This window comes from Haliotis rubra, unplaced genomic scaffold (assembly GCF_003918875.1).
Source record: "Haliotis rubra isolate DU_JTF1 unplaced genomic scaffold, ASM391887v1 Scf53, whole genome shotgun sequence".
Classification (NCBI taxonomy): domain Eukaryota; kingdom Metazoa; phylum Mollusca; class Gastropoda; order Lepetellida; family Haliotidae; genus Haliotis; species Haliotis rubra.
Window position 1 is genome coordinate 938,344 of NW_025767224.1, and position 23,225 is coordinate 961,568.

General features: G+C 40.4%; 1 protein-coding gene and 1 long non-coding RNA gene across 2 annotated transcripts; one reads left to right on the forward strand and one right to left on the reverse strand.

Annotated features, from left to right (window-relative positions):
* Positions 1–65: 65 nt before the first annotated feature.
* LOC124252969 lies at positions 66–5,343 on the forward strand. Its single transcript, XR_006892073.1, has 2 exons — positions 66–1,239; positions 1,283–5,343. It is a non-coding gene; the product is annotated as an uncharacterized LOC124252969 (long non-coding RNA).
* A 7,310-nt stretch (positions 5,344–12,653) lies between these two features.
* Positions 12,654–22,699, reverse strand: LOC124252965 (tafazzin-like). Its single transcript, XM_046686667.1, has 8 exons — positions 22,498–22,699; positions 21,868–21,996; positions 19,271–19,483; positions 18,264–18,305; positions 17,665–17,727; positions 17,010–17,062; positions 14,266–14,343; positions 12,654–12,829 (listed from the first exon to the last, which is right to left on the reverse strand). Exons 1-8 carry the CDS (start codon positions 22,604–22,606, stop codon positions 12,725–12,727), a joined length of 792 nt encoding a protein of 263 aa, XP_046542623.1. The 5' UTR covers positions 22,607–22,699; the 3' UTR covers positions 12,654–12,724.
* Positions 22,700–23,225: the final 526 nt, after the last annotated feature.

Below are 23,225 nucleotides of genomic sequence, written 5' to 3' on the forward strand. Positions count from 1 at the left end.
TTCGACTTATCGATGTATTCGAGACATAGGTATGTCTATGAGGGTAGAAAAAAAGAGTATCCAGTCCTAATTCCTCCGCCTAAGCATTTGTTTATCTAATGATTTCCATATCACTAATAGGGGCACCTTATCAGTTACAGTCTGATTAGCACAGACAGTGATTTCCGTAAAATCACTAATCTGACTTTTGAACTCACCTGTTAATGGCAGAAAGGTGTGAGTCGCTATGGTTTGTTAATTGGATCAGTTTGCTACACCAATCAACTTCTCATTGACTGACTTCGGCTTATGTATACAAGATTGCTGTTGTTTGAATCTCATGGGACCAAATTTCCTTCTCGAGTCATCGTGTGTATTTATGAGACGAATTCGTGTAACCGGTATTCAAATGATGACAACTATAACAGGGAATGGTCGGGACCGACAGGTACTTCGAGTTATGCATAATATTCGAGATACCGGCATTCAACTCATCGGGATTGGACTGTATTTACAAAACAGCGTCTGAATAGAATTTAGAATCAGGCCATTAATAAAATCCTAAATTTGTGTATTGTGTGAGTAAATGAAAACTTCATTCTATCACAGAAGTTTATGTGTAGATGATACTATTTTCATAATGATAAACATTAATAATTTTTCTTGACGCTATTTCTGATTATCGAACTTTTTTTTAGCCAGTCCTATTACCCAACCCTTTCAACAACCCCACGCCCATGCACCTTTACACCTCAAGCTCCAGACCGCCCAAACATTACCCCAAGACAAGGATATCAGTTTATAATAGTGTTCTGGTAAGATAAACATATAATCCTCATACCGTCAGTCAGTGTAGACTTGTCACTGTTGCAGGTTGAAGGACATGTTTTTATATAGACTGGTGATGGCCAGGTTTGATGTGTACAATGTTGTAAGAAGCGATGTTGGACGAGGATTGTCTTTCAGTCATGTTTGCTGGATGTTGTCTGTGATAAGTGTGATTTTAACGGGTATTTATTGACTTGTGTTGTGATGACATCTGTTTAGCATGGATACATCAATGTATCATCGAGGGGATAACATCTACATTGTATCGATACAGGGACCCAACTGTAGGGTTGACAAGGATTTATTATTGAGGTATACCATTCACAGGGTTAACAGCTGTTGAGTATTGAGGTATACTATAGACGGGGTTGTCATGTTTTAGTATTGAGGTGTCACATGCATAGAGTTAACGACTGTTTTGTATCGGTACAGGTATGCCATGCATAGAGTTGATGGCTGTTTTGTATCGGTACAGGTATACCATGCATAAAGTTGACAACTGTTTTGTATCGGTACAGGTATACCATGCATAGAGTTGACAACTGTTTCATATCGGTACAGGTATACCATGCATAGAGTTGACGACTTTCGTATCGGTACAGGTATACCATGCATAAAGTTGACGACTTTTGTATTGATACAGGTATACCATGCATAGAGTTGACAACTGTTTCGTATCAGTACAGGTATACCATGCATAAAGTTGACAGTTGTTTTGTATCGGTACAGGTATACCATGCATAGAGTTGACGACTTTTGTATCGGTACAGGTATACCATGCATAAAGTTGACAACTGTTTTGTATTGGTACAGGTATACCATGCAGAGAGTTGACAACTGTTTAGTATCGGTACAGGTATACCATGCATAAAGTTGACAACTGTTTCGTATCGGTACAGGTATACCATGCATAGAGTTGACAACTGTTAAGTATCGGTACAGGTATACCATGCATAGAGTTGACAACTGTTAAGTATCGGTACAGGTATACCATGCATAGAGTTGACGACTGTTTCGTATCGGTACAGGTATACCATGCATAGAGTTGACAACTGTTTTGTATCGGTACAGGTATACCATGCATAGAGTTGACAACTGTTTTGTATCGGTACAGGCATACCATGCATAGAGTTGACGACTGTTTCGTATCGGTACAGGTATACCATGCATAAAGTTGACGACTGTTTTGTATTGATACAGGTATACCATGCATAGAGTTGACAACTGTTTCGTATCAGTACAGGTATACCATGCATAAAGTTGACAGTTGTTTTGTATCGGTACAGGTATACCATGCATAGAGTTGACGACTTTTGTATCGGTACAGGTATACCATGCATAAAGTTGACAACTATTTCGTATCGGTACAGGTATACCATGCATAGAGTTGACAACTGTTTAGTATCGGTACAGGTATACCATGCATAAAGTTGACAACTGTTTTGTATTGATACAGGTATACCATGCATAGAGTTGACAACTGTTTTGTATCGGTACAGGTATACCATGCATAAAGTTGACGACTGTTTTGTATTGATACAGGTATACCATGCATAGAGTTGACAACTGTTTCGTATCAGTACAGGTATACCATGCATAAAGTTGACAACTGTTTTGTATTGATACAGGTATACCATGCATAGAGTTGACAACTGTTTCGTATCAGTACAGGTATACCATGCATAAAGTTGACAACTGTTTTGTATCGGTACAGGTATACCATGCATAGAGTTGACGACTGTTTCGTATCGGTACAGATATACCATGCATAGAGTTGACAATTGTTTTGTATCGGTACAGGTATACCATGCATAAAGTTGACAACTGTTTAGTATCAATACAAGGCCCCCATCTATAGGGTTGACATCTGTTTGGTATTGATACATGATACAGATTTTTATGAAGCAAGAGAATAACATCCATTTATATCAATACAAATATGTACCATCTGTCTATCAGTTGGTTAGCCTACCACTGTACAGTGTGTATCCAGTTGTTATACAGTAGTGCTGGATATATCCCTAGCATGATAGCTTGCGTTTTGTCGGTGTACGTCCCGAGCCATGAGGTCTAATGCTGGTACTAGCATCATGGTGCCCCGAAAGGCCAATATATATATAGTATGGTGATGATTAAGTATGAAAAAAGTAATAATATACCGTATATATTTGGACTCCAATTTTACGGTTTTCTTTTCCTGTAGTACTGTATTGTAGCCAGCAAAACGTTGATGTTAGGGGTTACTTTTAATCTGTTAATTTTGAACCTGGATAGGTTGGTTTAATGTTTCCAGTGAGGCTTTTTTTTTGCAGCTTAAAAATGTGAGAAATCGGTTCTCCTGTTTATCCTAAACAGACTTGACCTTTATGAGACTGACAAGTGATAACATCAGTTTCTATTCCCTTCTGCATGCTGTGCTTGATTTCAAGTATATTGTTGCCTTATTCACACTAACATTTTCACATACTTTCTGAGGTGTGGTCTGTACAGATTCTCACTGCACTCTGCCTGGTTTATAGTACAACGTCATTATGCCACTCAATGGAACACTCAAGCCTAAAACATCAGTACAACACAGATCTTTGTGGCCTACATCTGTGATTAAGCTGAAGATTTGATGTGTTTTAGGAACTTCCCCATGACTATTGTTAGTTTGATATAATTTCATGTTTAATGCAAAATCTGGCTTTGAAAAGCTCCAGTCAAAAATGAGGCGTGGACCAGTTGGATAATATATCTTTGAGAGGGATTTAGAACATGTTTGAACATGAAGACATCAAACTTTTTATCATATAATGGCTACTGTTAGCAATGTGATAACCCTGGTATTAGCATAATGTGATAAATATGCAAATGAGGTAACTGGGCAGGAACTACTTACATGCTAAGGTCTGTGTATCAAATCGGTGCTTGCTTACTGAAAAAAATATTCCCATACAGTTCCTAATACATAAGACAAAAATGGCAGCCATTCATCTGAAGCTTTATCATAAATAGGGCGGTGTATTCGTGTTGCATTTCTTCAGTTTCTTTAGTCACATTACAAGTAAATATGTACTCAGTTTTTGTTATTTTAAGATTAGCATTATATGATAAAGGGTTTGTGTGCTTCCATATCAAAAATATATACGGTGTTGGTTATGTTTGTCAAGGCGAACATCATACAAGTTTTGTTATGGTTCATAGTAACTATACAGAAATACACTTAGCTTGGTATGGCTGACGATTATTCTGTCTATCCATGTTTCAGGGCTACTTCCTGCCACTTCACCTGATGTCTGTTTAATGTTTGTTTAAAGCCACACTCTGCAATATCCAGCTACATGATGGCGGTCTGATAATAATCACGGACCAAACAATCCAGTGATCGATATCAGTCACCTATGTCAAGTATGGGTTGCTGAAGACCAGTTAAAACATGAAGGAGCCGGAAGCTGCCCTAAAATGTATGGATAAACAATAACTTGCTGGCCAAGTATCCCATCATCCTGTCAGACTTTCGCAAACTGTGTATTGACACAAAGTAGAACTTAGGAGGCACAGCTAACCCAGCCGTCTGAGCTAACCATAGGTCGCTGTGGAGAGTTCCTTACCTTAGGTGTAATAGAAACCTATGATCATGGGTTGGAATCTGAGATACTCAGAGATTGGTTCTTGGTTCACTGGCAGCATGCTGGTATTCGAGTTTCAGTGAAGTGGAAATTATCTGACTGACCAGTGGTTTAACTGATGTAAACACCATGGTAGAACTTAAATAACATTCAAAGCCCATTATATCAAACTGACAGTTAGGACTTGAATTGGCTGATGTTTATGACTGACTAATGGTAGCATCTCACAGGAGCTTGGCCGCTCCTCTGGATTGTTTTAGCCTTGACTAGTCTCTTGTTCTTATGTAGACAGGCCTCTGTGAGGGCCAGATTTTATACTGGATCTGATGCGATATGTGTGTATATATTAGCAGTTCATTTGTAGATGTGTATGTGTACAGCTTAGCAGCAGATTATTTATTAATTTGTTTGTACATTTATGATTACATAGAAAACTGAAAGTGCTTTTAATTCTTGAAATTTAGGAATATTTGTGCTTGTGTTTTTTTGGAGAGAAAAACTTCTTTTACAAATTGTGTGCTGTGTACATTTATTATAGATGTTGTCTTGCAGCATGTTGTTGTCCAGGGGGTTATAACAAGGTCACCGATTTGAGAAGGAACACAGTTTGCCTCAGACAAGGAAATTCATACTCCTCGCAGAGGGTATTTGGAAAATATATTTTGGGGGGGATATAAACTTTTGATGGAATTTACAAAAATATTTTGATATGAGTTATTATATTAACCCATGTGCTTCTGTTTGATGCATGGCCAGGTGTATTTATCTACTCATGGTTACTGTGTCTGCATGTTGTCTGTTATTACAACTAGTTTGTATCGTGAAGTTTCCACCTCCTCAGTGTCCACACAGTGCTGTATTTATAGCAGTCCTTATTTGCTGCTATGCCACCACCAGCCAGCAAAATAAAAACTCTAAAATACTTCCTGTGTTATTGTGTTTTCATTTGTGGTTACTGACCATGTGCTTGCTATGAATGTACGTCCAGTTCTTGAACCCCTATAACCAGACATCTCCAGGGTGTCTGTTGTGAAGATCACTGACCATGTGCTTGCTATGTCTGTACATCCAGTTCTTGTACCCCTATAACCAGACATCTCCAGGGTGTCCGTTGTGAAGATAACTGGCTATGTGCTTGCTATGTCAGTACATCCAGTTCTTGTACCCCTATAACCAGACATCTCCAGGGTGTCTGTTGTGAAGATCACTGACCATGTGCTTGCTATGTCTGTACATCCAGTTCTTGTACCCCTATAACCAGACATCTCCAGGGTGTCCGTTGTGAAGATAACTGGCCATGTGCTTGCTATGTCTGTACATCCAGTTCTTGTACCCCTATAAGCAGACATCTCCAGGGTGTCCGTTGTGAAGATCACTGACCATGTGCTTGATGTATGTACATCCAGTTCTTGTACCCCTATAAGCAGACATCTCCAGGGTGTCCGTTGTGAAGATAACTGGCCATGTGCTTGTACCTCCAGTTCCTGTACCCCTATAACCAGACATCTCCAGGGTGTCCGTTGTGAAGATCACTGACCATGTGCTTGATGTATGTACATCCAGTTCTTGTACCCCTATAACCAGACATCTCCAGGGTGTCCGTTGTGAAGATAACTGGCCGTGTGGTTGCTATGTCTGTACATCCAGTTCTTGTACCCCTATAAGCAGACATCTCCAGGGTGTCTGTTGTAAAGATCACTGACCATGTGCTTGCTATGTATGTACATCCAGTTCTTGTACCCCTATAACCAGACATCTCCAGGGTGTCCGTTGTGAAGATCACTGACCATGTGCTTGATGTATGTACATCCAGTTCTTGTACCCCTATAACCAGACATCTCCAGGGTGTAAGCAGACATCTCCAGGGTGTCCGTTGTGAAGATAACTGGCCATGTGCTTGCTATGTCTGTACATCCAGTTCTTGTACCCCTATAAGCAGACATCTCCAGGGTGTCTGTTGTGAAGATCACTGACCATGTGCTTGCTATGTCTGTACATCCAGTTCTTGTACCCCTATAACCAGACATCTCCAGGGTGTCTGTTGTGAAGATCACTAACCATGTGCTTGCTATGTCTGTACATCCAGTTCTTGTACCCCTATAACCAGACATCTCCAGGGTGTCCGTTGTGAAGATCACTGACCATGTGCTTGCTATGTAAGTACATCCAGTTCTTGTACCCCTATAACCAGACATCTCCAGGGTGTCCGTTGTGAAGATAACTGGCCATGTGCTTGCTATGTCTGTACATCCAGTTCTTGTACCCCTATAAGCAGACATCTCCAGGGTGTCTGTTGTGAAGATCACTGACCATGTGCTTGCTATGTCTGTACATCCAGTTCTTGTACCCCTATAACCAGACATCTCCAGGGTGTCCGTTGTGAAGATCACTGACCATGTGCTTGCTGTACATCAGTTCTTGTGCCCCCTATGTCTGTACATCCAGTTCTTGTACCCCTATAACCATAACCTCCAGGGTGTCCGTTGTGAAGATATCTCCAGGTGTTGCTATGTCCGTTGTTCTTGAAGATAACTGGCCGTGTTGAAGATTGCTATGTCTGTACATCCAGTTCTTGTACCCTATAACCAGACATCTCCAGGGTGTCTGTTGTGAAGATCACTGACCATGTGCTTGCTATGTCTGTACATCCAGTTCTTGTACCCCTATAACCAGACATCTCCAGGGTGTCTGTTGTGAAGATCACTGACCATGTGCTTGATGTCTGTACATCCAGTTCTTGTACCCTATAACCAGACATCTCCAGGGTGTCCGTATGTACATCCAGTTCTTGTACTGACCATCTGCTTGATGTATGTACATCCAGTTCTTTGATGTACCCTATAACCAGACATCTCCAGGTTGTCCGTTGTGAAGATAACTGGCCATGTGCTTGATGTATGTACATCCAGTTCTTGTACCCCTATAACCAGACATCTCCAGGGTGTCCGTTGTGAAGATAACTGGCCATGTGTTTGATGTAAGTACATCCAGTTCTTGTACCCCTATAACCAGACATCTCCAGGGTGTCCGTTGTGAAGATCACTGACCATGTGCTTGATGTATGTACATCCAGTTCTTGTACCCCTATAACCAGACATCTCCAGGGTGTCCGTTGTGAAGATAACTGGCCATGTGCTTGTACCTCCAGTTCCTGTACCCCTATAACCAGACATCTCCAGGGTGTCCGTTGTGAAGATCACTGACCATGTGCTTGATGTATGTACATCCAGTTCTTGTACCCCTATAACCAGACATCTCCAGGGTGTCCGTTGTGAAGATCACTGACCATGTGCTTACTATGTCTGTACATCCAGTTCTTGTACCCCTATAACCAGACATCTCCAGGGTGTCCGTTGTGAAGATAACTGGCCGTGTGGTTGCTATGTCTGTACATCCAGTTCTTGTACCCCTATAACCAGACATCTCCAGGGTGTCTGTTGTAAAGATCACTGACCATGTGCTTGCTATGTCTGTACATCCAGTTCTTGTACCCCTATAACCAGACATCTCCAGGGTGTCTGTTGTGAAGATAACTGGCCATGTGCTTGCTATGTCTGTACATCCAGTTCTTGTACCCCTATAACCAGACATCTCCAGGGTGTCCGTTGTGAAGATCACTGACCATGTGCTTGCTATGTCTGTACATCCAGTTCTTGTACCCCTATAACCAGACATCTCCAGGGTGTCCGTTGTGAAGATCACTGACCATGTGCTTGCTATGTCTGTACATCCAGTTCTTGTACCCCTATAACCAGACATCTCCAGGGTGTCCGTTGTGAAGATCACTGACCATGTGCTGTATGTACTGATCATCAGTTCTTGTACCCTATAACCAGACATCTCCAGGGTGTCCGTTGTGAAGATCACTGACCATGTGCTTGCTATGTCTGTACATCCAGTTCTTGTACCCCTATAAGCAGACATCTCCAGGGTGTCTGTTGTGAAGATCACTGACCATGTGCTTGCTATGTCTGTACATCCAGTTCTTGTACCCCTATAACCAGACATCTCCAGGGTGTCTGTTGTGAAGATAACTGGCCATGTGCTTGCTATGTCTGTACATCCAGTTCTTGTACCCCTATAACCAGACATCTCCAGGGTGTCCGTTGTGAAGATCACTAACCATGTGCTTGCTATGTCTGTACATCCAGTTCTTGTACCCCTATAAGCAGACATCTCCAGGATGTCTGTTGTGAAGATCACTGACCATGTGCTTGCTATGTCTGTACATCCAGTTCTTGTACCCCTATAACCAGACATCTCCTGGGTGTCCGTTGTGAAGATCACTGACCATGTGCTTGATGTATGTATATCCAGTTCTTGTACCCCTATAACCAGACATCTCCAGGGTGTCCGTTGTGAAGATCACTAACCATGTGCTTGCTATGTCTGTACATCCAGTTCTTGTACCCCTATAACCAGACATCTCCAGGGTGTCTGTTGTGAAGACCGAGGACCATGTGCTTGTTATGTCTGTACATCCAGTTCTTGTACCCCTATAACCAGACATCTCCAGGGTGTCTGTTGTGAAGACCGAGGACCATGTGCTTGCTATGTCTGTACATCCAGTTCTTGTACCCCTATAACCAGACATCTCCAGGGTGTGTGTTGTGAAGATCACTGACCATATGCTTGCTATCTCTGTACACCCAGTTCTTGTACCCCTATAACCAGACATCTCCAGGGTGTCCGTTGTGAAGACTGAGGACCATGTGCTTGCTATGTCTGTACATCCAGTTCCTGTACCCCTATAACCAGTCATCTCCAGGGTGTTGGACATCCTGTTCTTAGTGAAGACATATATTAAGTGAATCCCTGTTTCCTGCATTGTTAGAGATTTGTTCGGTAAAATAATTCATTAGTTGATAAAGATGCATAGTAAAATTATAAGTTTAGGGACCATTCATAATTCATGGCTAGGGGGGTGGGGGGTGTGATGGTGATTTTTATGGAGAAGCATGTACAATGTGATTGACCCCCCCAAAAAAACATATATATATGTACAAAGTAAGTGACCCCCCTGCATGTCATGTACAAATCAATGAGCCCCCTCCCCCTTCCCATATTTTTATAGCATAATTTTAAAATATTTTTATGTATAAAATTGCTGACCCCCCTAGAACCTGTACAAAATTGATTACCCCCCTACCTCCCAAGAACAAAATGGATGAACACACACACACACACACACCCTAAAATCATCACGCCCCTTAGCCATAAATTATGAACGGTCCCTTAAGCAAGACTCGGTGTGGCTATTCTACAGGAGTGTACCCATCACGCTGTGTACAGTTCCACCACCTATTGTCTCAACCCAGGAACTGTGCTGTTGATGTGCCAGTCTGATATTGATTCTGTTGCAACCTGATATGGTCGTCTTCTCAATGCGACATTACACATGGATGGTTATTTACAGCTAAACAAAGGTGTATTAATAAGCAGCTGATAACTCCCCGACATCGGTGTGCTGTTCGCAATCCAAAACCCATGTGTATCACTCTCCCACCAACACAATCAAATTGTGTCAAGATGCTGTCTGAATATGAATCCAAAGATGTATTATTTAACAAGAATTAATTCAACTATACTGAACTTGACATGAAGCTAATTAACTTTTCAGTATTTAAGAAAAGCAAGATTTATGGATGTCAACTTCTTTAATGTGAATAACACGACGTTTCAGAGTGTATGCTTGCTCCTTCACCAAGTTCTTTAACTTGGTTGGTGACCATCACCCATCTGTGTGGCGAACCATCGAATGGTTCCAGAAGGAGAACACAACAGTGAGGACTAACTGCTGAGGACATCATCGGCAATATGCCTGTGAATAAACCAAAGACTGTTTTCATCAAGATGCAGAAACTACCGCAGAGACTGTGCACTGACATTGTTTCACGGAGGAAATCAATCCCACAGTTTCTCCATGGTGTGGCCACCAATACAAGACTAAATAAAATTCAGTAAATGTCAGCAAATTCTTGCAAATGTATCAGTGCAGATGCAATTTTTTGTCAATTTACATTGTTCTATGTGAATAAAGTATTAAAAACCTTCAGATCTATGTTTTTTCTTAACATTTGTTATAAAAAATTAAAAGGAGGACTTTTTTTCGAGGCAAAATAATACTTTTTTACCGGTATTTTTTTTCCAAGGACTTTTTTTCTGAAGACTGTTTTTCATATACCACTGAGTACAATGTCAACTGTAAAAACAAGAGTCACTTGAGCCTCAATAAGAGATGGGGCAGGAGGGTTGCTTTATGTTAATAAAATGTGTGGAATAAAACACACAACTGGTCATCCTCTGGAAAAATACATGTTTGCATGTTGAGTAACATCAGTAGTGGCTGAGAATATTTGTCCCTGTTCTGAGATTATTATTCACTGAGCAAATTAACATTGACCAAGGGCCATAACAGTGTATGTACACGATAAAGTCCAAACATGCAGCAATGAAAATACAAGGACAGATCAATTTTGGAACACAGTCTTGGTAATTACCTCTTAGATAAGCTTGCAGTTTCATGTATGTATTCACTTCATTAATTCACTTTAGTGGAATGCATGGAACACCAATTGTTCAACTGATATTAGATCGACACCAGTAACAGTTGAGTTCTCAGTCAGTTTTGTTTTTTAGTGATAGTGAGTCAGGGAGGAAGGTCAGTGTTTTTAGCAATATTCTAGAAATATCAGGGGAACCAGAAATTGACAGCATTCATTTTTCCCATGTGGGGAATCAAACCCGGGTCTTCGGCGTACCAAGTGAACACTTTAACCACTAGGCTACCCCACCGCTCCCATTGATAAGAAAATAGATGGACAGGCAAACTCTTATTGTATCCCCTCCCAACAGATTTGGTGACCTTTATCATGAATGTTTCAGTCAAATTAATTTTTCTGTAGAGGTGACATGATAGAATGTCAGGGCATCAAAAGCCCTGTTATCTGATGGCTGGACACATCAAGAAATGGCACCGGATCACTCACCTTGCTTACAACGCCTATAATTTGGGTCATCATCTCATGTCCAGGATGTGTGGACAGTAATTACTTCATGGTTATAAACAGACATAAGGCCAGACCAATTTTATCTCTTGTTTTACGGAATTTTGTCAGAAAACCTAAAGGCAGGAGGGGAAAAATAAAAATAAAGTCACCAGTCAAAGTAATATTCCTTCTAAATACTCAAAGTATTTTACTTTTGGCAATTTATGAAGTGTATATGGGGCAAAAAAACAACCTCAAATTTTTGTTGTTGTAAGTTTACATTTTTGGCCAATAAAAACATTAGGATTTTATTTTTTGAGCAGGTAAAATTAATTTTTATTTTTTTTCTTCTTGAACAAATATGACAGGCGGATCCGTAAAACAAGAAACAAAATTGGTCTGGCCTAACCTCACAACAAGTTTCTTGGTTTTCTTCACTCTCAGTTTATTACCAATAGTAGTTGAATAAAAATATATTTAAAATACCACAACAATTCTGATGTCCTTGATGGGCGCATGTCACAGCTGGTCAGCACATGGTCAGAGAATACTGACCAGAGGGGGGGTGTCACTGCAGGTCAGCACATGGTCAGGGAATGCTGACCAGAGGGGGGGGTGTCACTGCAGGTCAGCACATGGTCAGGGAATGCTGACCAGAGGAGATGTGTCACTGCAGCTCAGCACAAGGTCTGACCAATAAACAACGAGAGTTAACTTAATGAGTGACTTTTGGAGCAGAACCATCATTATGTATCATGTAGGTGGGAGCAGTAAACACAGAACCGCCCACAACAGGTGCTGTCAGATATGGCACATTTTCCGTTTCACAAGAACATATTACCCGTACTTTACTTGGCATAAATGTGTTATTCCCCATGTTGAAAATAAGGCAGTCACATTAAAACAATGAACACAAGTGTAACTGATAGAAGTATGAATTATGTGGGATTCAAGGAGATTCAAGGAGATTCAACTGAGAAATGTTTATATCTTGCCACGGTCACCATGATGACAATTAGTTTCACTTTTATACCTTCTTCACCTTGATAACAAACAATAATAACAATATAAATGACTTTCTAAATAAACCCAAACTGTTCCCTGGTTCACAAAGCAACCATCCCTCTGTGATTGTCAAAGCTCTGCTGTAACAGACTTCATACTCACAGCAATGTGATTGCTTTGAGAAAAGGGCCTCTGAACACTCAGATCCGCAAACCTGTGGTAAGTTCAACAAAGTTGAAGATGAGGCGATCATGTAACTTTTCATTTCTCAAACACACACACACTGAGACACACACTGAGCCACACACTGGTCTATCTCTCTCGTTGTATATGCTGGTCATGAAGTGCTTGTGCCTTATCCTTCAACACTGACAGCTCTTCTTGTATTACGTCTGTCAGTCGTTTGCGTATCTCTCGCTGAAAAGAAGCAAACCAGATGTTCAAAACTGCATCTGTATTGTTAGTTAATATCTGGAGCCCACTTCCTGGGTAGGATGCTGACGTGAATTCAATCGGTATATCCAGACTCAGACTACAACCCTGGCAGTAAGATGTGTTTGTCTGATGTCTACACATCACTCTTTGTCTGAAAATAAACTAATCATTCTGCAGCCTGTAAATAAACATGTCTGGACCAGACAATCCAGTGATTGATACTGTGAGTAAGGACCCACACCCTTATGACACACCATCAACAAAGTCAACCAAGTCGATGCTCATGCTGTAGATCACTAGATTGTCCGGTCCAGATTCGATTATTTACAGACCGCCGCCACATAGCGGGAATGATGCTGAGTGTGGCATTAAACAACAACCGTCTGACCACCCAAACCATTTGGTTGCCTCTTAAGACCAGCATAAGTTGCTTGGCATCACTTCTAACCCTGAACCCCACAGTGCCCTGACAGTACGACATGGAGCAACAGGAAATATAGCCCTTAACCTGGTATCAACCAAAGAGAACCTTTCTTCCTCATGATTTCAGTGGAGTAACGCTCGGTACACATGGCCCTCTTAGTTCCATGAACCAGATGGACAGAAACAGATAAGTTTCGAAACATATTCACTGGTTTACATCACCCCAAGAGTGCAGTGTTATCACATTTATATCTTGTAACCAGTCAAGTGTTGATGTAAGTATATGTCTGGCTACACTGGAACAACATCAACCTTGTGACCAGCCGATCATCAAGGGACATTAATTGGCCATAAGTGAGTCATCATTAGTGAAACTTCCATAGACTTACATGTTAATTAACTCTTGCAAGAATAATTTTCATAAAATGAGTAGAAATAATTTTATTTTGATATTTTGCAAACATCTTGGAAATCATCTTCAGCTACGTGTACATAATTGTCTGTCATCTTTCTGTTGATTAGTTATCGACTGACACCTGATTAAGCACCATATATATGTACAACTTTTAATCTATCCCATAAACAGCCATGATAAACCTGATTGGTATGTCTTATATATGTTGTTTAAACAGTTGCAGTTTTCTAAATAATCTTCGGAAAATTTAATGGAAATTATGTGTATGTAGCTGAGATGATTTCCCAGCTGGTAGATAAGTATTGAAAGCAATTCGACCGGAACTAAATTTATGAAACTTATTTTTGCAAAGCAAGAATGTTAATTAACATGATGATGTCTATGGCCAACTACTGTAATTTGATAGAACCGAGGCACTGGTACAAACCTTGCTAATAACCATTAAGTATAAAACTTAGACATCCTCATAAATAATGTATGGTAAGGTAAAGGCAAACTTCACAGTAAATAATGTATGGAAGGTAAAGGAAACTTCACAGTAAAAACCGAAGCCAATCTTTATCTTCAATGCAATACTTACAGGCGTTTTTCTTAGTTCACGGAGTCTGTCCAACTCTTCTTGAAAGTCAATGGGTTTACCAATAAGAACTGTGACTTTCTGAAAAGCAAATCCGAGCAAATCAAGTGACTGAAAATGAACCTGAATAGGAGTGAAAATCAACTACTGTATGGATGTCGACGTTCAGTCGAGATGAACTGAGTTATCTTCCCTGGACCAATATGCAATATGCATGTTTGTCCACAACATTATCTCACTTCAACCAGTAATTGCTTTCCTTTATTGCTTTTATTTAATCTAACCATTTGACCAGGAAACAATACTAAGAAACTAAAAGAGCCCAAAGGTAGGTCACAGTACAAGCTCTGTCAACATGTTCAGATAGTTCTCTAGACCTGCCTCACAGTACAAGCTCTGTCAACATGTTCAGATAGTTCTCTAGACCTGCCTCACAGTACAAGCTCTATCAACACATGTTCAGATAGTTCTCTAGACCTGCCTCACAGTACAAGCTCTATCAACATGTTCAGATAGTTCTCTAGACCTGCCTCACAGTACAAGCTCTATCAACACATGTTCAGATAGTTCTCTAGACCTGCCTCACAGTACAAGCTCTATCAACACATGTTCAGATAGTTCTCTAGACCTGCCTCACAGTACAAGCTCTATCAACACATGTTCAGATAGTTCTCTAGACCTGCCTCACAGTACAAGCTCTATCAACATGTTCAGATAGTTCTCTAGACCTGCCTCACAGTACAAGCTCTATCAACACATGTTCAGATAGTTCTCTAGACCTGCCTCACAGTACAAGCTCTATCAACATGTTCAGATAGTTCTCTAGACCTGCCTCACAGTACAAGCTCTATCAACAGACCTGCCTCACAGTACAAGCTGTTCAGATAGTTCTCTAGACCTGCCTCTCACAGTACAAGCTCTATCAACATGTTCAGATAGTTCTCTAGACCTGCCTCACAGTACAAGCTCTGTTCAGATAGTTCTCTAGACCTGCCTCACAGTACAAGCTCTATCCAACATGCTCTAGACCTGCTCACAGTACAAGCTCTATCAACATGTTCAGATAGTTCTCTAGACCTGCCTCACAGTACAAGCTCTACAAGCTCTATCAAAGCTCTATCATGTTCAGATAGTTCTCTAGACCTGCCTCACAGTACAAGCTCTATCAACATGTGTTCAGATAGTTCTCTAGACCTGCCTCACAGTACAAGCTCTATCAACATGTTCAGATAGTTCTCTAGACCTGCCTCACAGTACAAGCTCTATCAACACAGATGTTCTAGACCTGCCTCACAGTACATAGTTCTCATGTTCAGATAGTTCTCTAGACCTGCCTCACAGTACAAGCTCTATCAAGATAGTTCTAGTTCTAGATAGTTCTCTAGACCTGCTGCCTCACAGTACAAGCTCTATCAACATGTTCAGATAGTTCTCTAGACCTGCCTCACACAGTACAAGCTCTACAACAAGCATGTTCAGATAGTTCTCTAGACCTGCCCAGATAGTTCTCTAGACAACAGTACAAGCTCTCACAGTTCAGATAGCTCTAGACCTGCCTCACACACAAGCTCTATCAACACATGTTCAGATAGTTCTCTAGACCTGCCTCAGTACAAGCTCTATCAGTACTCAACATGTTCAGATAGTTCTCTGGACCTGCCTCCTCTAAGCATCACATGTTCAGATAGTTCTCTAGACCTGCCTGTTCAGTACAAGCTCTATCAACACATGTTCAGATGTTCAGATAGTTCTCAACACATGTTCAGATAGTTCTCTAGACCTGCCTCACAGTACAAGCTCTATCAACATGTTCAGATGTTCAGATAGTTCTCTAGACCTGCCTCACAGTACAAGCTCTATCAACACATGTTCAGATAGTTCTCTAGACCTGCCTCACAGTACAAGCTCTATCAACACATGTTCAGATAGTTCTCTAGACCTGCCTCACAGTACAAGCTCTATCAACACATGTTCAGATAGTTCTCTAGACCTGCCTCACAGTACAAGCTCTATCAACACATGTTCAGATAGTTCTCTAGACCTGCCTCACAGTACAAGCTCCTTCCTCCTGCCTCACAGTACAAGCTCTATCAACACATGTTCAGATAGTTCTCTAGACCTGCCTCATTTAGAGCTATCCACAAACACCACGCTGACACATCACAATTTAACCAAATTCACCCACTCACTCACTCATCCACCCACCCACTCACTCACTCAAATCCCACTCACTCATCCACCCACCCACACACTCACTCACTCACTCAAATCCCACTCACTCATTCATAAAAACCACCCACAACCCACCCACTCACTCACCCACCCACCCACCCACCCACTCACTCACTCACTCACTCACTCACTCAAATCCCACTCACTCATCCACCCATCCACCCACCTACCTACCCACTGACATAAATATCAATAAACTGACAGGTATATCATCACATCATCACTATTACTTAGCCTCATCACTTCGTACACTATGAATGTGTGTGTGAAACACAACAGATTGGAGTGACGGAGTGAGAAGGGTTTAATGTGACCTTGAACAGCATGTCGTGGCATCTTGGCTTTATGTGTGAGGAAAGTCTCAAGTGATTCACAGGTATGCTGCTGCTGCAAAACTAAACCCATGTTAAGGGCAGGCGTGATTCGAACCTATAATCATACATTAAATGACCACTGGGCTGACCCTAGAAAATGACCTAGTATTGAATTGAATAATGATTGTAGACCCAACTTACCTTCTTGATGAGTGGAATATAGGGTTTCTTGTTGGGCAGCACATCATCCATACCTGCAACAGATGGAACTGTAGACCTGTCTCCACAAGAAATGAAATGGCTCTTAAATTGTTTCTACTGTAGACAGCAATATTTCAGTGTAGTCTGCAATATTCAAGCTGTATCACTACTGTTCATGTTTAGAGCAATACAAAATGATTTCACTCTGGGATGTGAGTGAGCGACTGAGTTTAGTTTTACACCGCACTCAGCAATATTCCAACTGTATGGCGGCAGTTTGTAAATAATCAAGTCTGGACTAGACAATCCAGGGATCAACAGCATGAACATCGATCTACGCAATTAAGATACAATGACATGCGTCAACCCAGTCAACGAGCCTGACCACCCGATCCCATTAGTCACCTCTTAATACGACAAGCATGAGTTACTGAAGATCAATTCTAACCTGGATCTTCAAGGGTACTCTGGGATGTGTTATGAATCATACATCATGTATTATGAATCTGACAAGGATACCAAATCTCAGGGAACCGATCAGCTGATCCTTCAGTTTCCTTCTTACAAGCATCGGGAGCAGGGGACCTATTCTTCCCCAGCATCCCCACAGGGACAATGTCATGAGCAAAACACAATTGTACCGGTGGCAACTCACCAAAATGGAACATGGGTAGGACTATTGGTGTGATGTTACTCTCGCTGATGAGACGTCCAACACCTACAACACACAGGGCAGACTGATATACTTATATACCTACAAAATACTCTTCCCCCAAAATACAAGATGGCAAGATAACCTCACACTTTACCGTGGTTTTAAGGAACTATTCAACAAGATCAGCATATTTCAATACTCAGTTATTTTTCACAATGACAATTTCTTGGAGACAATGTATGTCCACAAGCATATAACAATAGAACAATTTAACTGACAAATACCTCCATAGATTATAACATATATTCAGGATGAAATGGTGATTATGATGAAAATGATTGTTAAAGTATAAACACAGGTGATTATGTATTTGAGCTTAATGTTTACACTGCAAAATGAAAACTACAGCAAAATAAAGAAATTGTTTCAAAGACGGAATTTGGAAGAACAATCAAAGGCTCATAGAATATATTGGACAAACAATATTTGGCTGCATACTCCTGTGTATTTTTCATGGTTCATTTCATGACAAATACTTGTGTTGGCCACAAGTGACACTTTGATAGAGTCGTGAACCAAGTGACTGAAGATGCACTTACCCCACTTCAGTCTCATATGTTGATGGGTTTCATTAACTTTACCTGTCAAAATTAAACACAATACAACTTAATAAACAAAATAACATTAGAAAATGATGTCTACCTTCAGTTTTTGTTAAAAAGTACTGTGCATCATGTACATTGTTGTGTTGTCTGATCTGCTGAAACAAAACAAATTACATCTGACAAGTTCCTATCAATATATCATCTCATTCCCAGAACTTTCACTGTCCACAATGCAAAATTGCAAGAAGAAAGAAAGAAAAGGATTAAGTCCAGGGGATTATTTAGAAGTTGTAGCGATACAATGAATTGACAATGTCTAATTATAGGTATGACTTGGTAGACATGCTTCTATGCCATGATGATGATAAACCATCTCAGTAACAATTCATACATGTGCTTGGTTTGTATTACAAGGGGGTGGGGGCGTGTAAGAGTTCCTTACGTACCCCCCACCTAAATTTTAACAATAAACCATAGACTAAACTATAGTGTTTGCTCATCACAAAAATAGGCAGGGGGTATGTAAGGAACTCTTTCCCAAGGGGGTTGGAACAGTGAAACAAATGCATGTGCGGCATGTTGAGCTTTAACTTAGACCAAACCTTGTTCTCAGTGTTTCATTTAATGTGCATTCCCCACTGGTAATACAAAGCAATAAAAGCGATTTGAATCTATGATCGTTTGTTAAACAACTTTTATCCAAGTTGAATAAAATTCTGAGAGTTAAATGTTCAATTGGCAAGATAAAGTTATGAGAATTCGCAATCTTAATTTCACTTTATTGATTTACTTTTTTGTTTAAAGTGCTATTCATTGGTACGTTTTCACTACAAACAGACTATAGTCTAGGTGATACACTATAAACACCCAATTATCATTACAGTTATGACAAGCATACGTTATAGGTACACATGCTGCCCTAGAACCTTAGCAGGATGACATCCATCTACACAAACAATCCATTACATCCGGAGACAAAGCACTGACTGACTGCCACCCACCTTCAGGGAACATGTGCACCCACTCTCCAAGACGCAACTTTTCCAGCATGTAGTCGACACTGCGCTGATACACCCCAGCGCCCCTAACTACTGGTACAGTCTTTCCCAGACAGAAGAACAATGCATGCCAGTATTTAGTGAAGCACACATCTTCAGCTGCTAATGTCCAGCGCAATGAATTTTGGTCCATCACATACCGAATTTTCAGCATTCCTAAAACAGAATATTTGTTGGCATAGGGGGTGCTAAGAGTGGACATAGTTGAATAAATGTTAAGTGGACATGGTGGAATAGTTGTTAAGTGGACACAGTGGAATAGTTGTTAAGTGGACACGGTGGAATAGTTGTTAAGTGGACATGGTGGAATAGTTGTTAAGTGGACACGGTGGAATAGTTGTTAAGTGGACATGGTGGAATACAGTAGAACACGGATATAACGAACTCCAAGGGACCAAGAAATTTAGTTCGCTATATCCGTTGTTCGTTATTCACATTTGACCGCCATCTTGGATTGTAGAGATGTAGACATTCACAGACATTACCTATATCATGTTGATAAATATGAAGTTTATTTTTATAATAAAATTGAAATAATACAACTACAACTTAAATAAATTTTATTTTTTAATGAAAATGCAAGCTTACACTTATAATGTCCAGATAGACGAAGGAAGAAGGGAAAACTGTAGCGGTTTTTTTTCCATTTGTGACATGTCATAACATGCCCGTGCCTTTTTCTTTTATATTTTCATTTTTATGTAATCAGGCTTTCCGTTCGTTAACATGACACAACAACGGGAAATACCTCCGTTTTCGAAGCTTCGTATGAATAACATGCGAGGCGAATCATGTGGTGTCTGGTATCGTTCAACAGCTCTGGAACATCAACAATATCACTGTACCCTTGCCGAGAGTATTTTCACAGTTGTAAAAAGTGATTTTATTGGATAAAGATTGGTTTCTAATGGCTTTTTAAGCCACAGTCTGCTATAAGGATCGTGATTGGTCAAAATCAGACCGTGACCTAAGGCAGCCAATCATACTCTGGCAATGGATACCGTCCTCGTCAAGCGAAAACTTTCGTTTTTCATAGCGTTATGGCCGATTATTTGGCCTCGCGGTGTTGAATGGGTTAAACACGATATGTTTGTTTTGTTAATTAATTAATGACCATCAAACAATGCTGATTCACCGCCAACAAGATTGATGTATACTGTACCGCTAAGTGGCTGAGCTGACACTGAGTGAGTTCGCTAATCACGTCGTTAATTGGGTCTTGGGGTAGTAAATCAGTTAAGCTATAGCCGTTAATTAAGCTACTCCGCGAGTTAAGTTATTCACGTATAATTTTAATGATACTATAAAGGACTGTTGACGGGACTTTTAAATTTGTTCGCTATATCTGTTTGTACGCTATATCCGTGTTCGCTATAACCATGTTCTACTGTAGTTGTTAAGTGGACATGGTGGAATAGTTGTTAAGTGGACATGGTGGAATAGTTGTTAAGTGGACATGGTGGTATAGTTGTTAAGTGGACATGGTGGAATAGTTGTTAAGTGGACATGGTGGAATAGTTGTTAAGTGGACACGGTGGAATAGTTGTTAAGTGGACATAGCATTATGGATCGTAAGTGGACACTGTGATATGGATGATAAGTGATCACAGTGCTTTTGTTGACAAGTAGCCACAGTGGTACGGGTGATACAGTTATCCCTCAGATATATCATATTGTCTAATTTTACCATTAGAATTTACCATTAAACTGCCGTCGTTATTGTTAGAATTTGCGTAACATTTATTCTAAAAAAACTTCTTCTGATGTAGTAGTTTAATGATGGCAAGGGAGGTAACTTTGCAAGTATTCCATATGGTGGACATGGGATTCAACAAATATATTTAGATATAACTCCCCTGTTCCTTCACTCCATTGAACAAGACTGACTGACTGACTGAGTTTGGTTTTACGCCGCTTTTAGCAATATTCCAGCAACATCACCGCGGGGGACACCATAAATGGGCTTCACACATTGTACCCATGTGGGGTATCAAACCCGGGTCTTCGGCGTGACGAGCCAACGCTTTAACCATTAGGCTACCCCACCGCCCCATTGAACCAGAAGCTGGCAGGGTAATGGAGGCGAAGAACAATTTGATATGCTACAATTGGTGCTTAAAATGTTGAATTAAATATATTTTTAACATATGTATTTATCAAATATGAGGTTGGAAATCTGTCAGCACAATCCTGTGAGGAAATGGGTGTCAACCTTTGATGGTGGTGATATTTTATTTTGCCATTAAAAATATTTTTCGAACTGAAGCGAGGGAAGAATATTGAAACCTTTGCTCGGTTTGCTTGCACATAGAAAGACTGGTCATTTTTCTCTCTGTTGAGCAACCATATTTGCGCTACAGTTTGCCTGTGGTTATGACAAAGTTTTGACTGGGCACAATACACGAAATAGCAGTTATGGTATGCACAAGGAAAATATTACTTTACTTGGCCTTTATTCCATGTTATGTATAACGCTGCTGTCTCAGCCGCATTATGGTGAGGGATAAATGTATCTGGAAAGAGTCTCTGGTGAAACTCACCCCAAAGAATAGGGTCATCCAGACAGCTGTGGTGGTTAGTAACTGTAACTAGGCCTTGGTCCTTTGGACGCTTCTCTATCGCATCATACAACTGTGACCTGTTGTGCACCTTGAGTGTATTTAACCATTCTGTAAAAACACAATGACACAAAGTAAGAACAAAAAAACAAGTAAGTATGACTGTCTAATTCAGATCCTCTCAGTCAACAAGCTTAGTCCCAATAAGCAAATGTTAGCTTGTCATTAATCTCACAACACTGTAAAAATTTATAATAGTGATGAAGTATGATTCTTTTGTGTTAAATGTACATATATATTCAAATGGCAAAAAAGCATACAAAAACAAAAGAATGAATGGAACTAATATATGTCCTGAACAATATAATACAACTTGAATTATATAAATACTTTGTCTTGTTCTCTTTTATGGTTTTTATATTTATTATTTGGTTTGCCGTGTGAGATTATTTCAGTAGTGTTCCACAACACGGGGGCTCGTTTAATGTGCTGGCATGTCACTGTACGAATAATAATGGGGGCAGCTAGTAATGCCGAGCTGTCGTGACAAGCAGAACAGGTTCAAAGTCCACACGTGTTTGAAGCAAGCAACAGGACTTAATGGAGTCGTACCCAACCAGAATTTGCTGAAAGTGCCAACCATCGCGACTGTAAATCTGCTGGAAATATTCCAAGTAAAATTGGGGTTTCTTGGAAACAGCCAACTGTTTCCAAGGGGCATCGTTATGTACTTTGCTAAACTTGAAAGAAATGTGTGTCTACGAAAACATTAACAACCGGAAACGGGACTTTTCTTCACTTCTGGATACGCAAGAGTTGCTAAGGGAGTTAACTCAAAGCTTGTAGTAATTCGGAACATGCCGAATGGATACTTTCTTGCAGGTTACGGAAAAATGCGAGTGATGACGAATGCTCTCAGAAAGTCCCAATCATCAAAATGTAACTGAGTGTGATGTTATACGCCGTTGTCATTGATATTCCAGCGACTTTTTGGCGGCTTCACACATTGAGGTCGCGATTTACACTGTGCGTTTTATAGTCTAAAGTATTACGTGTAGATTATATCCCCCTAGCTCCCCAGAACAAAAATGGGTGTGACCCCCACCCCTTAAAATCAGCATCAACCCCCGCCCACCACCACCACCACCACACACACACACACACACACCACCCTTAGCCATAAATTATAAACGGTCCCTATAGTTTGGCATGAAATGCATGTGGACCCGTTTTTTTGTAAATATCTCTTCATCCAATGACCCAATCGATCTCAAACTGTGCAAGTGGATGTTTTGTCAGACAACCTAATCACATTGTAAATCACCGATTTTATGCATTGG